Source organism: Elephas maximus, chromosome X, assembly GCF_024166365.1.
Source record: "Elephas maximus indicus isolate mEleMax1 chromosome X, mEleMax1 primary haplotype, whole genome shotgun sequence".
Classification (NCBI taxonomy): Eukaryota; Metazoa; Chordata; class Mammalia; order Proboscidea; family Elephantidae; genus Elephas; species Elephas maximus.
This window is the reverse complement of record NC_064846.1, coordinates 1,178,997-1,198,746: the sequence shown is the minus strand read 5'-3', so window position 1 is coordinate 1,198,746 and position 19,750 is coordinate 1,178,997. Positions and strand designations below refer to the sequence as shown.

The 19,750-nt window shown below is 41.0% G+C and overlaps 1 protein-coding gene across 1 annotated transcript; it reads right to left on the bottom strand.

Moving 5' to 3' along the window:
• Positions 1 to 2,210: 2,210 nt before the first annotated feature.
• Positions 2,211 to 3,405, bottom strand: SMIM9 (small integral membrane protein 9). Its single transcript, XM_049872912.1, has 2 exons — positions 3,267 to 3,405; positions 2,211 to 2,344 (listed from the first exon to the last, which is right to left on the bottom strand). Exons 1-2 carry the CDS (start codon positions 3,403 to 3,405, stop codon positions 2,211 to 2,213), a joined length of 273 nt encoding a protein of 90 aa, XP_049728869.1.
• Between the last annotated feature and the right edge of the window lie 16,345 nt (positions 3,406 to 19,750).

Here is a 19,750-nt window from a genome sequence, read left to right as displayed (position 1 = left end):
ACTTTATGGCCAGGCCCAGAGTGGCATGTATCACTTTTGCCCACATTTCATTGGCTAAAATTCAGCTATATGACCCCAACCTAACTGTGAGGAAGGTTGGGAAATGAAATCTTCCTCTGTACTTCGGGAGAAGAAACAGGATTGGTAAGTATCTAACCTGGCTCTGTCACGATCTGCCTTTCTGATCACCTGGTATATTTCACTCTTCCTTCTGGATATGGGACACAGTCACCCTGTAGTAGACATGGAAATACACCATCCGAATTCCCTCTTATTAACGAACATCCTTGTTTTATTAGCTGCTGAGAGTGCTGTCGGCACACAGCCTCTAGCTATTAGCTCTTTCAGAGTTTGCCTCAGCTGCAGAGAGCTGCCTTATACTTCCTAGGGCACCCTACATGCAATAACTGATCAAGGCGAGGTTATAAATGTCCAGCCATTCTGGATAACCCAGGACAACTCTAATTGGCTGTATGCACTTCAGAGTTCCCTGTGGGATCAACTGAGGCTTTGTTGGGCTTGCAAGTAGCTTGACTTCTCTCCCTCCCTTCCATAGATGCTAATCCTTAAATAAATATTCTGTGCAACACACTTCTGTGTCAGAGTCTGCTTCCAGTACACCTGACCTGTGCCACACCCCTTCCCCAAGGCCAAAATCCCATTCATGACTGTGTCCAGCTTGAAGTCCAGAGTGCCTGGGTGATGCTTTGTTCTCTCAGGTCTGCATGTGGATCTTCTTGGTTAAGGGACCTATGAGCTGAAACAAAAGCTATCTGACCCCCGCCCCCCCACAGTCCATGTACAATGGTGAAGCAGGAAGAAGATAACCACCATAAACATGCCCATTTGGAAAGGGGAAGAATGGGAGACACACAGCAGTCTCTGCTCTGTACTAATTCTGAAACCCCGCTGGGCAGACGTTCATTAGGCCCAGATCCTGCTTTCTAGGAGGTCCATTGTCCTCCCTGTGGGAAGCTCTTCCTGTCCATTATTCCCTATGGTTGCATCTGAAGCAAGCATTGTGGAGCATGCCCTCCTAGGGGCAGTACAGTCTTCAAAGCCTGAGTCTTTCTCCTGAAGGTTGGAGAGTCAAACAACTAGTGGCTCATTGAGCTTTGGCTCATGGTTTCTTTGGCAGTGGACTTCTCTCAAAAGTTTAGCCAACTTCTATTTGCCTCCAATCACTTTTATGTGTCAACAACCATACCCAAGGTTGTTTCCAAACACAGTTCTTAATCCTGAGTCATTCTGAGACTATTGGGAGCTACAGGTGGCAATACCACATCCTCAATTTGATCTTTGCCCTCAGCCACTTTATATTAGATTGTGAAGTTTGAGTAAACCTTTACCACCAAAGCCTTTTTTAAACTCACCACATACTGGGGATTTAGGGGCAGTTTGGCTTTTTGAACTCTGCAGGGCCCCACACTTCTCCTCTCTCTCTATTCCTTTTCATTTCTTCTTGAAAACTGGCCAACTATTCCCCGACCTCATTTTTTTAAATACCACTGTTGATCACAAGTAAAATGTATTACATAGTATATTCATAGGTTCGCCCACTTGGACTCTGTCCCTCAATTTCAGCAGTTTATAATTATTAATTGTCTTATTTCTCTGTCTTTTAAGTCAGGCAAGTAGTCATTACTTGATAAATATTGATTGGATTAACACAATTTGGGTTTTTCTAGCTATGCCTAACTATTTTGTTTTTCTCAGAAATATCTTTGGATAAAAGCCATGCCTAACTATTTTGTTTTCCTCAGGATTAATGTTGGTTTAGTATTATTTATGTATAAAAATAGTTTGGTAAATTTGGTATATTTTCCATGTATAGCTCCCAAACTAAAGGGAAGGAAACTTAAGTTGAAAACACAGGTTATTAAATGTCACCTGTCAGTCATTGGTAAGGAACAGGGAAGACTGGATAAAAAAAGACTTTCAAAGAGGGAGTTGCTGTGGCCATTCAGAGTTTTGTTCCCAGGGGTGGGGGGATGATTTGCTGGCCAGTCTAGTCGAGGGGTGGTGGGAGGGGATGGGTGGGAGAGTGATTCACCAGCCAGCCTTGCCTGGCTCCCCCTTGGACTTCTTGTGCCCAGGGGCAAATGCTCCCCTCTAACCCCCACTCACTACTCCTCTGGTGTGCAGGCTGGTGGGGAACCTGATTGTTACTGTCCCTCCCTGCATCCCCTCTCTCCTCATCCCAAAGCAGCTTACGTGAGGCAGCACAGGGTCCCCATTAGTGCTGTGGTGATAAGAAAAGCAAAAATGGCTGCTGGAGGTATGGAGCTCTTGATGAGATCCCACAAATAATCCCTGAAGTTGCCTAGCCAGGACCTGTGGTTTCCTGCAGAAAGAACATAGGAGTTCATTGAGGAGAGGTCAAGTACCTTGGCCAAAATAACCTGCTGAGTAAGTGATGGGGCTGGGATTTGAACCCTAGTTCAAGTTCAAATAGTTGCCCAAAAGCCCATATTCTTAGCTACTTTGCTGTGCTGCCTCTAAAATTTTTAAGAAGTATACATAAAAAACAAGGTATTCTTAGATGAATATCAGTTTTGTATACTCATAGGTCAAATAGGAACAATAACCTCTGTCCTAGGTATTTTAAGGGTTGTTTTGAGGTCTTAGTGAATAAATGAGGTACTTTGTGAAAACAGGAGCATGAATCAATCATAGGAAAGTCTCTATTAATGTGTTGTTTCCTAGAGTATGTCTTGGGTGTTCTGCTGGAGACTGAGGGCAATGAGTGCCCTGGGAAGAGGAAGGAGAAGGCCACCAGGGCATCAGCCCCAGGAGCAGAATTGCAAAGCTTTAGAGCATCCAGAGGAGGAAGAGGCCAAGGTCATTGGGAGGAAGAGATTTGGGGCGAGTTTGATGATCAAGGTAATGCTGGAGAAAAAGGGTCTTTTCTTCAAGAAAGGGGAATGGGTAGAAATGAGAGGTAATGTGATTAGATCCCAAGGAAAGAGGTTGAAGAAAACAAAGCGGTCTGCAACATGGAGTGGACACCAGAAAGGACCTGAGCAGCATGTGTGTGTGTATTAGAAATAGGGCTTTAGGGGCACAGTGTATCATCAGGCTCCTTCCTCAAGATTTTTCTTAAATCTCACCTCCTTTGTCAAATCTAACTAAGTTGAATCAAACCAGAACAGTTTGCTTTCCTGTGAACATCATTATCTTTAAACACAAAATCAGATTTTCCTGACCTGAGACACGAATCTTAGGTCTTATGAAGAGGGGGGCATTCATCCTAACAGCAAACACACCCCTTGAATGTGGTTTAGATTCTGCTTTGTCTTGCATTCTAAAGGCAGATAAAGGTGAAGAGGAATCTACAGTCTCCAACAAGATGCAGGTCAGACAGCATAGGAGAAATCCTATGTTCAGTAGTTTCTGGAATTCCATGGACTCTCCTGAAGTCCACCCAACTGTGGCTGAGCAGCTGGCTCGCTGGATCAAGGGGAGATTTCTTTGTCCTTTGCTATCCACTCTTTTCAAGGCAGCATTTTCTGAAAAGTTAGAAAATGGTGGTTTAGTTTTTATTGCAAAAAGCTTCTCACCTGCATGAACACAGATATAACTGATTGACTGACTTACACAGTTGAATCCTGATCATGGTCAGTTTCCAAAGCAAAATGTATCCCCCCTCTGAAAACGAACTTACTATGCTCTATCAGGTCAGATACTTAACATTCCCTCCTAGACTTTCCCATCCCCTTTCGTTTCCCCAACTTAATTAGTGGAAAATCTTTCAGCTGTTCAGACCAAAACCTGAGCATTATCTTTGCCTCTTCTCTTTCACTCCCACACCTTACTCATCAGAAAACTCCTCTTAGCATTCTCTACAAAATGTATCCAGAAACTGCCTACTTCTCACCACCTGTACTGCTAACCCTCCTACCCCCCATCATCTTGGATTATGCAATAGCTTCCTTCACTGGTCTCCCTGCTTACATCCTTGCCTCCCTTCAGCCTACTCTACACAGAGCGCCCAAGACATTTTGTTACATTGTAAATAAGATTATATTGCCTGAAACCCTGCAATAGCACCCCATCTCATTCGTAGAAGAGCCAAAGTCTTTATGATGGTCAACAAACCCCTTTATTATCTAGCTTCTAGTTACTTCTCTGACCTCATATCTTACTATTCTCTTGATTACTCTGATCTAGCCTAACTTGCTCTTCAGCAAGCCAGGCGTGTTCCTACCTCGGGGATTTTTCACTTGCTATTCCCTCTCCACTTTGCAAAGAATGGGAATCCCAGAACACTTAATTGTGCTCATGAGTAACCTTTACATAGATCAAGAGGCAGTTGTTTGGACAGAATAAGGGGATACTGATTGGTTTAAAGTCAAGAAAGGTGTGCATCAGAGTTATATTCTTTCACCATACCTATTCAATCTGTATGCTGAGCAAATAATCCGAGAAGCTGGACTATATGAAGAGGAACGGGGCATCAGGATTGGAAGAAGACTCATTAACAACCTGTGCTATGTAGAAGACACAACTTTGCTTGCTGAAAGTGAGGAGGACTTGAAGCACTTACTAATGAAGATCAAAGACCACAGCCTTCAGTATGGATTACACCTTGACATAAAGGAAACAAAAATCCTCACAACTGGACCAATGAGCAACATCAAGATAAACAGAGAAAAGATTGAAGGTGTCAAGGATTTCATTTTACTTGGATCCACAATCAACAGCCATGGAAGCAGCAGTCAAGAAATCAAAAGACGCATTGCATTGGGTAAATCTGCTGCAAAGGACCTCTTCAAAGTGTTGAAGAGCAAAGATGTCACCGTGAAGACTAAGGTGAGCCTGACCCAAGCCATGGCATTTTCAATTGCCTCATATGCATGTGAAAGCTGGACAATGAATAAGGAAGACTGAAGAAGAATTGATGCCTTTGAATAGTGCTGTTGGCTAAGAATATTGAATATACCATGGACTGCCAGAAGAACGAATAAATCTGTGTTGGAAGAAGTACAACCAGAATGCTCCTTAGAAGCAAGGATGGCGAGACTGTGTTTTACATACTTTGGACATGCCGTCAGGAGGGATCAGTCTCTGGACAAGGACATAAATGCTTGGCAAAGTACAGGGTCAGCAGAAAAGAGGAAGACCCTCAACGAGGTGGACTGACACAGTGGCTGCAACAATGAGCTGAAGCATAACAACGATTGTAAGGATGGCACAGGACCGGGCAGTGTTTCGTTCTGTTGTGCATAGGGTCACTATGAGTCGGAACCGACTCGACGGCACCTAACAACAACAACATTCCCTCTCCACCACCATGTGCCTGTCAGTGTGTTGTACTGAGGTAGCTTGCATGTTGCTGTGATACTGGAAGCTTTGTCTCCGGTATTTCAACACCAGCAGCATCACCCATGGTGGACAGGTTACAGTGGAGCTTCCAGACTAAATCAGACTAGGGAGAGGTGCCTGGTAGTCTATTTTTAAAAAAATTGGGCAGTGAAAACCATATGAATTGCAGCAGAACATTGTCTGATATAGTGCTGGAAGATGAGCCCCCCAGGTGGGAAGGCACTCAAAAGATGACTGGGGAAGAGCTGCCTCCTCAAAGTAGAGTCGACCTTAATGACGTGGATGGAGTAAAGCTTTTGGGACCTTCATTTGCTGATGTGGCATGACTCAAAATAAGAAGAAACAGCTGCAAACTTCCATTAATAATCGGAACCTGGAACATACCAAGTATGAATCTAGGAAAATTGGAAATCATCAAAAATGAAATGGAACACATAAACATCGATATCCTAGGCATTAGTGAGCTGAAATGGACTGGTATTGGCCATTTTGAATGAGACAATCCTCTAGTCCCCTATGCTGGGACTGACAACTTGAGAAGGAATGGTGTTGCATTCATCATCAAAAAGAACATTTCAAGATGTATCCTGAAGTACAATGCTGTCAGTGATAGGATAATATCCATATGCCTACAAGGAAGACCAGTTAATACGACTATTATTCAAATTTGCCCACCAGCCGCTAAGGCCAAAGATGAAGAAATTGAAGATTTTTACCAGCTTCTTCAGTCTGAAATTGACCAAACATGCAATAAAGATGCAATGATAATTACTGGTGATTGGAATTCAAAAGCTGGAAACAAAGAAGAATCAGTAGTTGGAAAATACAGACTTGGTGATAGAAATGAAGCTGGAGATCACATGATAGAATTTTGCAAGACCAATGACTTTCTTCATTGCAAATACCTTTTTTCAACAACAAAAACAGCAAGTATACACATGAACTTTGCCAGATGGAACACACAGGAATCAAATCCACTACATCTGTTGGAAAGAGATGTTGGAAAAATTCAGTACCATCAGTCAGAACAAGGTCAGGGCCAACTGTGGAACAGACAATCAATTGCTCATATGCAAATTCAAGTTGAAACTGAAGAAAGTTAGAATAACTCCATGAGAGCCAAAGTACAACCTTGAGTATATCCCACCTGAATTTAGAGACCATCTCAAGAATAGATTTGACCCATTAAACACTAATAATAGAAGACCAGACGAGTTGTGGAACGACATCCAGGACATTGTACATGAATAAAGCAAGAGGTCACTAAAAAGACAGGAAGAAAGGAAAGACCAAAATGGATGTCAGAAGAGACTCTGAAGCTTGATCTTGAATGTAGAATAGCTAAAGCAAAAGGAAGAAATGACGAAGCAAAAAAGCTGAACAAAAGATTTCAAAGGGAGGCTTGGGAAGACAAAGTAAAGTATTATCATGATGTGCAAAAACCTGGAGTTAGGAAACCAAAATGGAAGAACAAGCTCAGTTTTCTCAACCTGAAAGAACTGAAGAAAAAATTCAAGCCTCGAGTTGCAATAGTGAAGGATTCTATGGGGGAAATACTAAACTACGCAGAAGTGTCAAAAGAAGGTGGAAGGAATACACAGAGTCACTGTACCAAAAAGAATTGGTCGATGTTCAACCATTTCAGGAGGTAGCATATGATTGAGAACCTATGGTACCGAAGGAAGAGGTAGGTTCAAGCTGCACTATAGTTATAGGCAAAAAACAAGGCTCCAGGAATCGATGGAATGCCAGTTGTTTCAACAAACGGATGCAGCGCTGCAGTCACTCATTTGTCTATGCCAAAAAATTTGGAAGACAGCTACCTGGCCAACTGACTGGAAGAGATCCATATTTATGCCTATTCCAAAGAAAGGTGACCCAGCAGAGTGCAGGAATTACCGAACAATATCACATGCAAGCAAAATTTTGCTGAAGGTCATTCAAAAGTGGTTGCAGCAGTACATCAACAGAGAACAGCCAGAAATTCAAGCCAGAGTGAGAACAGGATGCGGAACAAGGAATACCATTGCTGATGTCAGATGAATCCTGGCTGAATGCAGGAAATACCAGAAAGATGTTTGCCTGTGTTTTATTGACTATGCAAAGGCATTCGGCTGTGTGAATCGTAACAAATTATGGGTAACATTGCAAAGAATGGGAATTCCAGAACACTTAATTGTGCTCATGAGGAACCTTTACATAGATCAAGAGGCAGTCGTTTGGACAGAACAAAGGGATACTGTGTGGTTTACAGTCAGGAAAGGTGTGCATCATGGTGGTACCCTTTCACCATATTTATTCAATCCGTATGCTGAGCAAATAATCCAAGAAGCCAGACCATCTGAAGAAGAATTTGGCCACAGGATTGGAGGAATACCAAATGGAGATGACACAACCTTACTTGCTGAAAGCAAAGAGGACTTGAAACACTTACTGATGAAGATCAAAGACCAGAGCCTTCCATGTGGATAGCACCTCAACATAAAGAAAACAAAAATCCTCACAACTGGATCAATAAGCAACATCATGATAAACGGAGAAAAGATTGAAGTCATCAAGAATTTTATTTTACTTGGATCCACAATCAATACCCATGGAAACAGCAGTCAAGAAATCAAATGACACATTGCATTGGGCAAATCTGCTGCAAGGGACCTCTTTAAAGTGTTGAAGAGCAAAAGCCATGGTGTTTTCATTAGCCTCATATGCATGCGAAAGCTGAAAGATGAATAAGGGAGACCAAAGAAGAATTGACACATTTGAATTGTGGTGCTTGTGAAGACTATTGAATATCCCACGGACTGCCAAAAGTATGAACAAATCTGTCTTGGAGGAAGTACAACCCGAGTGCTCCTTAGAAGCAAGGATGGCGAGACTTCATCTTGCATACTTTGGACATTTTATCAGCAGGGACCAGTCCTTGGAGAAGGACATCATACTTGGTAAAGTATGTTGTGGAGTCGATTCCAACTGATAGTGACCCTATAGGATAGAGTAGAACTGCCCCATAGAGTTTTCAAGGAGGGCCTGGCAGATTCGAACTGCAACCCTTTGGTTAGCAGCTGTAGCACTTAACCGTTATGCTACCAGGGTTTCTTGGTAAAGCGTCGGCGAAAAAGAGGAAGACCCTCAATGAGATAAACTGACACAGTAGCTGCAACAATGGGTTCAAGCATTACAGCAATAATTGTGAGGAAGGTGCCTGACTGGGCAGTGTTTTGTGCTGTTGTACGTATCGTCGCTATGAGTGGGAACTGACTCCACAGCACCTAACCACAACCACGTTCCCTTTCCAAGGAATGATTTTCCTCTGATATTCACATGACTCATTTGCTTACCTTCCTCAGGGGCTCAAATATCACTCCCTCAATGAAGATTTGCCCCAACTACTGTAATACAGTTATATATTTTCCTTATTTGTTTTCTTTTATTATCTGTTTCTCCTGAAAAGAAGTTGGCTCCACAAGGGCAGGGATTTTTGTCTGTTTTATTCACTGAATAGTACCTAGCATATAGGTGTTTAGGTGCTCAATAAACATTTTTTGAATGAACGAATGGTGGGTTTTGGCAGATATTTCCCATGGCCTGGCCTAATAGTTATTCCCATCCCTTTTTGCTTTACTACATTGAACTTAAACTGAAAAAGCTGAATACTCCCTTTCCCGGACACCCTTGCGGGTAGGCTGGCTATATGACATAGTTCTGGACAATGAAACATAACAGAAATTTGATGGGTACCTTCTGGGGAGAAGTCCTGCTTCTTTGATAAAAGAGATGGTGCTACCATTTCCCTTCATACTGCCTTGAACATTGTTTAAGATGTGTTTGTGTTGCCTGAAGTTCAGGTGGCCATCTTGTGATCACGAAGTAATGTATGTAAGGAAAAAAATCGTTGCCATTGAGTTGATTCTGACTCATATTAATCCTATAGGTCAGAGGAACTGCCCCATAGGGTTTCAAAGCTTACGATCTTTATGGAAGCAGACTGCCACATCTTTCTCCCGTGTTGCTTCTGGTGGGTTTGAAGCACCAACCTTTAGGTTAGCAGACAAGTGCTCAAGCACTGCACCACCAGGACTCCCATATGTGAGGAAAAGGCCATGAAAATTACATGTATTCTGGTTTTGACAATTTCTAGCCACTAAGCCATCATCAGTATCTGCCTACCTCTGGACTTCTGGGCATAAGAAAAATAAACCACTATTGGAGCCGTTATACTTTGAATATTTGGCCACTTAAGACATTTATAACGATATACTCATCTACTGTTTGGGTAGAGCTTAAAGAGATCCATATTAGGCAGGAAGCCACTTACCTGAAATTTGACTTATCATCAAGGGATCCAAAGATGCCAGTGAGTTAGGTCTCAATCTTCAAAAGAAGCTGGCCAAAGTCCTCTGAAGTTCCAAACGGAATTTCACTCCTTGTGATGTCGTCTACTGCATTTGACCCTCCCTCCAAGTCTCTATTTGACAGTTAAGCATACAAAAATATCTTTTTATATCTATGCATAAACATCTATGTTATTGTTTATCCTGCTTGAGGATTATTGGTCTTCCTAAATCTGTGAATTTGTGTCTTTCAATTCTGGAAATGTTTTACACATTTCCTCTTTAAATAATGCCTCTGCTCCATGCTCTCTCATTAATCCTTCTGTAAATCTCATGTGATGTATTATAGAACTTCTCACTCTACTTCTGTGCATTTGTTCATGCTCCTTTCAGCATAATTTCTTCAGATATCTCTTACAGTTCTTAACTTTCTTTTCAGCCATATCTTATCTGCTCTTAATGTCATCCACTGAGGTTTACATTTCAATATATTTTTATTTTTCACTCATAAAAATTTATTTTGTTCTTTGTAAAATATTCTTGGTAAATTTAAATAGTCTCTGTGTCTCATAATATCAATATCTGAAGAATTTACTGATCTCTATTTTCTGCTTGCTTTCACTCACAGTGCCTTGCTTCCTTGTGTGTGTGTTTTTTGTTGTTTATTTTTTGCTCATATTCCTTGAAACTTTATTTTTGGTAATTATTTGAGGCCTATGTTAAATATGGCTTCCTCCAAAGAGGATTTACATTTACTTCTCTCAATTTCTTTTGGGTACTATCAACACTAACTTTACATAAAATTATCAATTGATAGTTTTTTTTTTTAGATAACACAAGTCTTAATTTAGACTACAAACACCATGTGAGGATTGGTTTGTATTTATACATTTTCAGGGGGTAATTTTTCCTCTCTATCTACAGTCAAATTGTGAGATATATAAATTTCCCTGCAGCTTTCTCACACTGTGATTGTAGCCCTTTGGGTATCTAGCTTGGAATGGCCTCTCGGTTGATTCTGCACCATGGAGATGACCACTCAACTTCTATATCCTGAGATTTAAAACCAAGTTTCTTAATAACTTGGGTAAAGGAAGAAATAACAACAGTAATTACAAGAATATCTTGGAAAAATAAAATGGAAACACTGCATATTAAGATCTATGGATTATTACTAAAGTGGTGCTCAGAGGAAAATTTATAGCCTTAAACACTTACTTTGCTAAGCAAGGGAGCATGACACTAAGAGAATTAAGCATCCAACTTAAGAATTTAAGAATATTAAGTCCTAGGAAAAATAGAAGGAAGGAATAAATCAGGAAAACAGAATATAATCCAAGAAAAAATAGAAAACGGAAAAATAATATAATAGTGAAATCCAAAAACTGACTTCTGAAAGAAACTAGCAATAAAATAGACAAACCACTGGCTAATCCATTAAAAAAAATGAGGCTAATACAAAAGAACGAAATTAGTAATGAGAATGTGGATATAACCAGAGATTCAGAGGATACGAACTGAATCATATGAGGACAGTTAGCTTTATACTATGCAAATAAATGTGAAAACCTGGGTGAGATTCTTGATTTTATAGGAAAATGGACATTTCCCAAATTGACCACATGAACATGGAAAAAAGTTAAATTGCCAAAGAGCTAATCCCTCTGCTGGGGATCATACTGTGTTCCCCAAAAATATGTGAAATCCTGGCACCTGTACCTGTGGATGTGACCCTATTGGAAAGAGGGGTTTTCTTTTTATGTTAATGAGGCCATTGCCAGAATATGGTAGGTCCTAAACCCAATCACTTCTGAGTTACAAGAAGAGCAAAATAGACACAGAGACACACAGCAGGAGATAAACACCATGTGGGGACCCATCCACAAGCAAAGGAATGCCAAGGATTGCTGGAACAGACAAGAAGTTAGGAGAGAGGCCCATAGAAAAAATGAATATGGCCGATACCCTGACTTGGAATTTTAGCCTCCAGAACTGTGAGAAAATTAATTTCTGTTCTTTAAAGCTTACGGTATTTCTTTTTTTTTTTTGTTTTAATTGTACTTTAGATGAAGGTTTACAGAACAAACTAGTTTCTCACTGAACAGTTAGTACACACATTGTTTTATGATTTTGGTCAACAACCCCATGACATGTCAACACTCTTCCTTCTCGACCTTGGGTTCCCTATTACCAGCTTTCCTGTCCCCTCCTGCCTTCTAGTCCCTGCCCCAGAGCTGGTGTGCCACTTTAGTCTCGTTTTGTTTTATGGCCTGTCCAATCTTTGGCTGAAGGGTGAACCTCAGAAGTGACCTCATTAGTGAGCTGAAAGGGTGTCTGGGGACCATACTCTTGGGATTTCTCCAGTCTCTGTCAGACCAGTAAGTCTGGTCTTTTTTTGTGAGTTAGAATTTTGTTCTACATTTTTCTCCAGCTCTATCTGGGACCCTCTATTGTAATCCCTGTCAGAGCAGTCAGTGGTGGTAGCCAGGCACCATCTAGTTGTACTGGACTCAGTCTAGTGGAGGCCATGGCAGATGTGGTACATTAGTCCAAGTTATGATATTTTCAATGGAATCAGATGCATGCAAAAGCTGGACAATGAATAAGGAAGACCGAAGAAGAATTGGCACCTTTGAATTATGGTGTTGGCAAAGAATATTGAATATACCATGGACTGCCAAAAGAATGAATAAATCTGTCTTGGAAAAAGTACAACCAGAATGCTCCTTAGAACCAAGGATGGCAAGACTTCATCTCACATTCTTTGGACATGTTGTCAGGAGGGATCAGTCCCTGGAGAAGGACATCATGCTTGGTAAAGTACAGGGTTAGTGGAAAAGAGGAAGACCCTCAATGAGATGGATTGACACAGTGGCTGCAACAATGGGCTCAAACATAACAACTGGGCAGTGTTTCGTTCTGTGGTACATAGTGTCCCTATGAGTTGGAACCGACTCGACAGCACCTAATGACAACAGGTGCTATTAAGAGGGAGTAAATGGGCGTGGATGCTGGATAAGCAACCAACAATGATCACTACATGAGGACAAAGGAGAAAGAATATATAATGATCTCCGTAATAGTCATAAGGCATTTGATTAAGTTCAATATGTATTCGATCAAAAAACAACTCTTAATGAAATAGGAATAATGGGTACTTTCTTAAGGTTGGAAACCCTGGTTGCATAGTGGTTAAGAGCTACGGTTGCTAACCAAAAGACCGGCAGTTCAAATCCACCAGGTGCTCCTTGGAAACTCTATGGGGCAGTTCTACTCTGTCCTATAGGGTTGCTACGAGTCGACAGCAAAGGGTTTGGCTTATTTGTTTGTTTTCCTTAAAGTTATATACCTCAAACAAAAATCCAGCTTCTTCCTTACTGGCGGAATTCTAGAGGCATTACCAGTCATGTCAGGTAAAAGATGACCCAGAAAAAGATGACAATGTCCACAAATTAACATTGTTCTGGATGTACTACCTAATAATGCAGTTAGACAAGACAAAGAAGTGAGTCAAAGTAATTGGAAATTAAATGACTAAAAACCTAGAAAATTAAAAGAATCATTGAAAAACTATTACAAACAAGGTAATAATTTAGCCAAAAAAATTTCACAGAAATAAAATAAAAATCAATAATTTTCTTATATACAACAGAAAATATAATGGCATAAACATAAAATAGTAACTTCAAAAAAATATATTCAGGAAAAAAGAAGTGTGCAGGCCGTATATGTAAAAAACTGGACCTTTACTCTGGGACATAAAAGACAACTCAAAAACTTAGGTCTGAAAATATGGACAAAAAAAAGTTTACCAAAGCCCACTGTCTGGCCCCCAATGATTCACGTCCATCCCACATGGAAAAAAAAAAACGCCTTCCTAAGGTTCCCATCCAGGAGCCCTGGTAGCTCAGTGATTTAAGAGCTCGGTGGCTAACCAAAAGTTCAGCGGTTTGAACCCCCCGGCCACTCTGCAGAAGAAAGATGTGGCAGCTGGCTTTTGTAAAGATTTACAGCCTTGGAAACCCTATGGAACAATTCTACCCTGTCCTGTAGGGTCTGAATGAGTCAGAATCGACTCGACAGCAGTGGGTTTGGTTTTTGGTAAGGTTCCCAAAAGTTTCATCCCGTTACAGCACCAGTTCAAAGTTCAGAATGTCATCATGCAGATGAGGTCCCAATGTGGATGAGGCTCCTTTACTGTAGTTCCTTAAATACATCTCCTAGAGTACCCCCCCAAAAAAAACCGTTGCCATCGAGTCGATGACGACTCATAGTGACCCTATAGGACAGAGTGTAACTGCCCCATAGGGTTTCCAAGGAGTGGCTGGTGGATTTGAACTGCTGACCTGGTTACAGCTGAGCTCTTAACCACTGTACCACAAGGCTCTTCCTAGAGTACAGTTCCTTTCAATGTGTACACCTGTGGAACTAAAAAGTTGAGTTGTCTGCGCTGCCCCAAACACTTAATATAGAATGTGAAACAGGCATAGGGTGATGACTACAGACAGTCCTCTTCAAAAAGGGGAAAGGGGAGGCACAAAGGAATCGCTGGTCTCTAGCAATTCTGAAATCCAGCTGGGCACATATTGGAAGTTTCATGACTAGACCTCAAAGCCTGGGAATAATTCTCCATGGCTCTAGCCTCTGCCCTCTGGACTCTTGATTCTGCTTTATGAGTCATCTTTCCTATTTTCTGAAAGGTAGCAAGTGTTTGCAGCTGAGTAGTCTTCTCAGCTTGCTTCCTGCCAGTAACATTTGGAGGTCCAACCTCCTCTTTTTGTATTGAACTTTTTCCTTTTAGTCCAAGCTGGAAATTACTTTTTTAGCATAAAGGTAATAAAATTTTTTTTATTCTTGATTTTTGTAATGAACCAAAGGGTTTTTTTTTTTCTAACCAGGTATAATAACCCTGAGAAACTTTTGGAAACAACATATAGACAGTGTGGCACGTGGGCCAATTGTTTTACACCGTGTTGCGAGCTTTAGGGTTTGAAGCTCACTATGTTTGGGATTACACAGATAGTGTGATATGAGCAGACTGACAAATTTGGGTTTACAGTTTGGGCCCATAAATTCCTGTCTCTTACATTCCAGCCTTGTCAATTTGAGCTTCCATTTACTTTCTGTAAAATAACAATAATACCAGCCTCACACGCTTTTTGTGGATATCATAAGATTTCTGTAATACAAATAGCTTTATGCCTGGTACTTTGTACTATAAATATTCTTTTATTAAGAAGTTGGAAATTTTGGGCTGATTCATTTATTTCAAAACCTTTATGAATCTTCTATGAATCTCAGTGGGATTTGTTTCATTAGACAAAAGTCATACCCACTAATCCCTTTGAGATAAGCTCTTCTTCACCTTGAGGTGAGATGGCTGAGGGACAGCACCCTTAAAGCTTCTGAGAGACCCTATTGTTTGAGAAGGTCTATTAAGTACACCATTACACTTTTTTACAGAGCTTTTTATCTGACTGAATAGTACTCTGAAGCACACCTTATGTCTTTCTGAGATTTCAACAGAGAATTCTACTTCAACACATTTGGCTTCATCTTTAAATGTGTTTTCCTGGAAAAGCCCTGGATGTGATCTTTGCTTAGAAGCCACGTCTTACTTTTAGCATCTTTTGCTGTCTAGAAAAGTAGAGCATTTTCAAAACCATCAAGTACTTGTTCCTTCATGTTTAAGAATCTTGCATATTATTCATCCTTCTCTTCTCACACTTTACTATAAGCAGCAAGAAGAACCCGGCCTGCACCTTTAACACTTTTACTTAGAAATGTCCTTAGCTAGATCACCCAGTTTATTAGGCACATTTCATGCTTTCTATGTTACTGACTAACCAAAGAGTCGGCAGTTCAAATCCGACAGGTGCTCCTTGGAAACTCTAATGGGCAGTTCTACTCTGTCTCATAGGGTCGTTATGAGTCGGAATCGACTCGATGGCACTGGGTTTTTTTATGTTACTGAACAACTACTACTACCATTACACCACCAGGGTTTCCACCAGGCACTCCTTGGAAATTCTAGTTCTACTCTGTCCTACAGTGTCACTATGAGTCGGAATCGACTCCATGGCACTGGGCTTGGGCTTGGGCTTGGCTTGGGCACATCCTTCTAAGCCCTCACCAGCAGTGGCCTCCAAATCCATGTTTTTAATAACAGTCATTTCAAGGCAAGTTAGGCTTTTTCTATCATGCTCCTCAAAAGACTTCCAGACTCTTTTCACTTCCAGGTTTCAAAGCCACTCCCACATTTTTAGTTTAGTTTCTTTTTTTTTTTTTGGAAACACCCCATTTCCAGGTACCAAAAACTGTATTTGTTATCTATTGCTGAATAACAAATTACTTCCAAAACCTATTGGCTCAAAACACTCTCTGTAGGTCAGGAATCTAGGCATGGTTTAGTGGGTGCCTCTTCCTCAAGGCCTCTCCCAAGGCTGCAATCAAGTCGTTGGCCAGTGCTGCAGTCAGTCATCTTAAGGCTCAACCTGGGAAATATCTGTTTCCAAGTTCCCTCAAGAGGCTGTTGGTAGGCCTCAGGCTGTTACTCTTTGTTGACCAGAGACATCAGTTCCTTGCCATGTGGCCATCTCTCTTGGGCAGTTTAGAACATGACAGCATGCTTCCGCCAGAGCTAGGACTCCACAAGAAAAAGGGAGAGAGAAAGAGAGGAAAAGAAAGAGACAGACAAGAAGAAAATAAGTCACATTCTCTTCCTGTATTCTGTTGATTAAAAATAAGTCACTAGTATATTGACAAAAACAACAACAACAAAAAGAGTAGCCGCAAAGGCTGCTTATGTACAACCAAACACCTCATGGGATTTTGTTCCTTGGTTTGGAAGTTTAGGGTCATGGTTTCATGGGAATCCCAATTAATTGGCCTAATAACATGCTTAGTGCTTCTGTTCTACCTCCTAGTTCATTGTGTAGTGCCTGGGGTCTTAAAAGCCTGCAAACAGCCATCCGAGGCACAACAATTAGTCTCCATTCATCTGGAGCAACAGAAGAATAAGGAGAGTCGGGAATAGGTGGAGAACATGGAATGTGTGGCTAATTGCCTCCATGAACAACTGCCTCCTTTGCCATGAGATCAGAAGAACCAGATGATACCTGGATACCATTACTGAACATTTTGATCAAATGTTCCATACAAGAATTCTGATCAAAAGGGGGAAAACACAGAACAGAATTTAAAATTCTCATGGACTTCAGACTTTTCTGAAGCCATGGAGGGTGGATGAACCCCTGAAACTATTGCCCTGAGGTAATAATCCTTAAACCTTAAACCAAAAATATCCCCAAAAGTCTTCTTTAAACTGAACAATAGTTTGATTTTTTATTGAACTTTAGATGAAGGTTTAAGGAGTAAACAAGTTTCTCATTAAACAATTAATACACATACTGTTTTGTGCCTGCTCATGTCTGTCAGTTTGTCGTACTGTGGGGGCTTGTGTGTTGCTGTGATGCTGGAAGCTATGCCACTGGTTTTCAGATACCAGCAGGGTCACCCATGGAGGACAGGTTTCAGCTGAGCTTCCAGACTAAGACAGACTAGGAAGAAGGACCCGGCAGTCTACTTCTGAAAAGCATTAGCCAGCGAAAACCTTATGCATAGCAGCGGAACATTGTCTGATATAGTGCTGGAAGATGAGCCCCCCAGGTGGGAAGGCACTCAAAAGATGACTGGGGAAGAGCTGCCTCCTCAAAGTAGAGTCGACCTTAATGACGTGGATGGAGTAAAGCTTTTGGGACCTTCATTCGCTGATGTGGCATGACTCAAAATAAGAAGAAACAGCTGCAAACTTCCATTAATAATCGGAACCTGGAACATACCAAGTATGAATCTAGGAAAATTGGAAATCTTCAAAAATGAAATGGAATGCATAGACATCGATATCCTAGGCATTAGTGAGCTGAAATGGACTGGTATTGGCCATTTTGAATTGGACAATCACATAGTCTACTATGCTGGGAATGAGAACTTGAAGAGGAATGGTGTTGCATTCATCGTCAAAAAGAACATTCTAAGATCTATCCTGAAGTACAATGCTGTCAGTGTAGGATAATATCCATACGCCTACAAGGAAGAGCAGTTGATATGACTATTATTCAAGTTTACCTACCACCCACTAAGGCCAAAGATGAAGAAATAGAAGATTTTTATCAGCTGCTGCAGTCTGAAATTGATCGAACGTGCGGTCAAGATGCATTGATAATTACTGGTGATTGTGATGCGAAAGTTGGAAACAAAGAAGAAGGATCAGTAGTTGGAAAATATGGCCTTGGTGATAGAAACAATGCTGGAGATCAAATGATAGAATTTTGCAAGACCAACGACACGACTTCTTCATTGCAAATACCTTCTATCACCAACATAAACGGCGACTATACACATAGACCTCACCAGATGGAACACACAGAAATCAAATTGACTACATCTGTGGAAAGAGAAAACCTGTGGAACGGAAAACCTCAATATCATCAGTCTGAACAAGGCCAGGGGCCGACTGTGGAACTGAGCCATCTATAAGATATTGTAATGATTTATTTTATATTTGCTCTCTGAGTCTTATCTTTTTTTGTTTTCTTTCAATCTACGTAGATGGGCTACTAGATTGCGCTGTCTTGACTGTTGTAGCCCTTGAATCACTTATGTCCTATTACCAGCTGGTTTGGGCTGTTACCAGATATATAAGCCTAATAGTCCATTTACTATTCATATGCAAGTTCAAGCTGAAATTGAAGAAAACCAGAGCAAGTCCACGAGAGCCAAAATATGACCTTGAGTATATCCCACCTGAATTTAGAGACCATCTCAAGAATAGATTTGATGCATTGAACACTAGTGACCAAAGACCAGACGAGTTGTGGAAGGACATCAAGGTCATCATACATGAAGAAAGCAAGAGGTCATTGAAAAGACAGGAAAGGAAGAAAAGACCAAGATGGATTTCAGAGGAGACTCTGAAACTTGCTCTCAAGCGTCGAGCAGCTAAAGCAAAAGGAAGAGTTCATGAAGTAAAAGAACTGAACAGAAGATTTCAAAGGGTGGCTAGAGAAGACAACGTAAAGTATTATAATGACGTGTGCAAAGAGCTGTACATGGAAAACCAAAAGGGAAGAACACGCTCAGCGTTTCTCAAGCTGAAAGAACTGAAGAAAAAATTCAAGCCTCGAGTTGCAACAGTGAAGGATTCTATGAGAAAAATATTAAATGACGCAGGAAGCTTCGAAAGAAGATGGAAGGAATACACAGAGTCATTACACCAAAAAGAATTAGTTGATGTTCAACCATTTCAAGAGGTAGCATATGATCAGGAACCGATGGTACTGAAGGAAGAAGTCCAAGCTACTCTGAAGGCATTGGTGAAAAACAAGGCTCTAGGAATTGATGGAATATCAATTGAGATGTTTGAACAAACAGATGCAGCACTGGAGGTACTCACTCCTCTATGCCAAGAAATATGGAAGACAGCTTCCTGGGCAACTGACTGAAAGAGATGCATATTTATGCCTATTCCCAAGAAAGGTGATCCAACCGAATGTGGAAATTATAGAACAATATCCTTAATATCGCACGCAAGCAAAATTTTGCTGAAGATCATTCAAAAACGGCTGCAGCAGTATGTCAAAAGGGAACTGCCAGAAATTCAGGCCGGTTTCAGAAGAGGACGTGGAACCAGGGATATCACAGCTGATGTCAGATGGATCCTGGCTGAAAGCAGGGAATACCAGAAGGATGTTTCCCTGTGTTTTATTGACTATGCAAAGGCATTTGACTGTGTGGATCATAACAAACTATGGATAACGCTGCAAAGAATGGGAATTCCAGAACACTTAATTGTGCTCATGAGGAACCTTTACATAGATCAAGAGGCAGTTATTTGGACAGAACAAAGGGGATACTGACTGGTTTAAAGTTAGGAAAGGTGTGTGTCAGGGTTGTATTCTTTCACCATTCCTATTCAGTCTGTATGCTGAGCAAATAATCCAAGAAGCTGGACTATATGAAGAAGAATGGGGCATCAGGATTGGAGGAAGACTCATTAACAACCTGCATTATGCAGATGACACAACCTTGTTTGC

Excerpts from the sequence above, each read along its gene's own strand:
- SMIM9 (XM_049872912.1), bottom strand. The coding sequence starts at position 3,405 with ATGGAATTCCAGAAACTACTGAACATAGGATTTCTCCTATGCTGTCTG. Across the intron at positions 2,345-3,266 it reads ATCTAAACCACATTCAAGGG|GAAACCACAGGTCCTGGCTA; the intron begins GTGTGTTTGCTG and ends TTCTTTCTGCAG.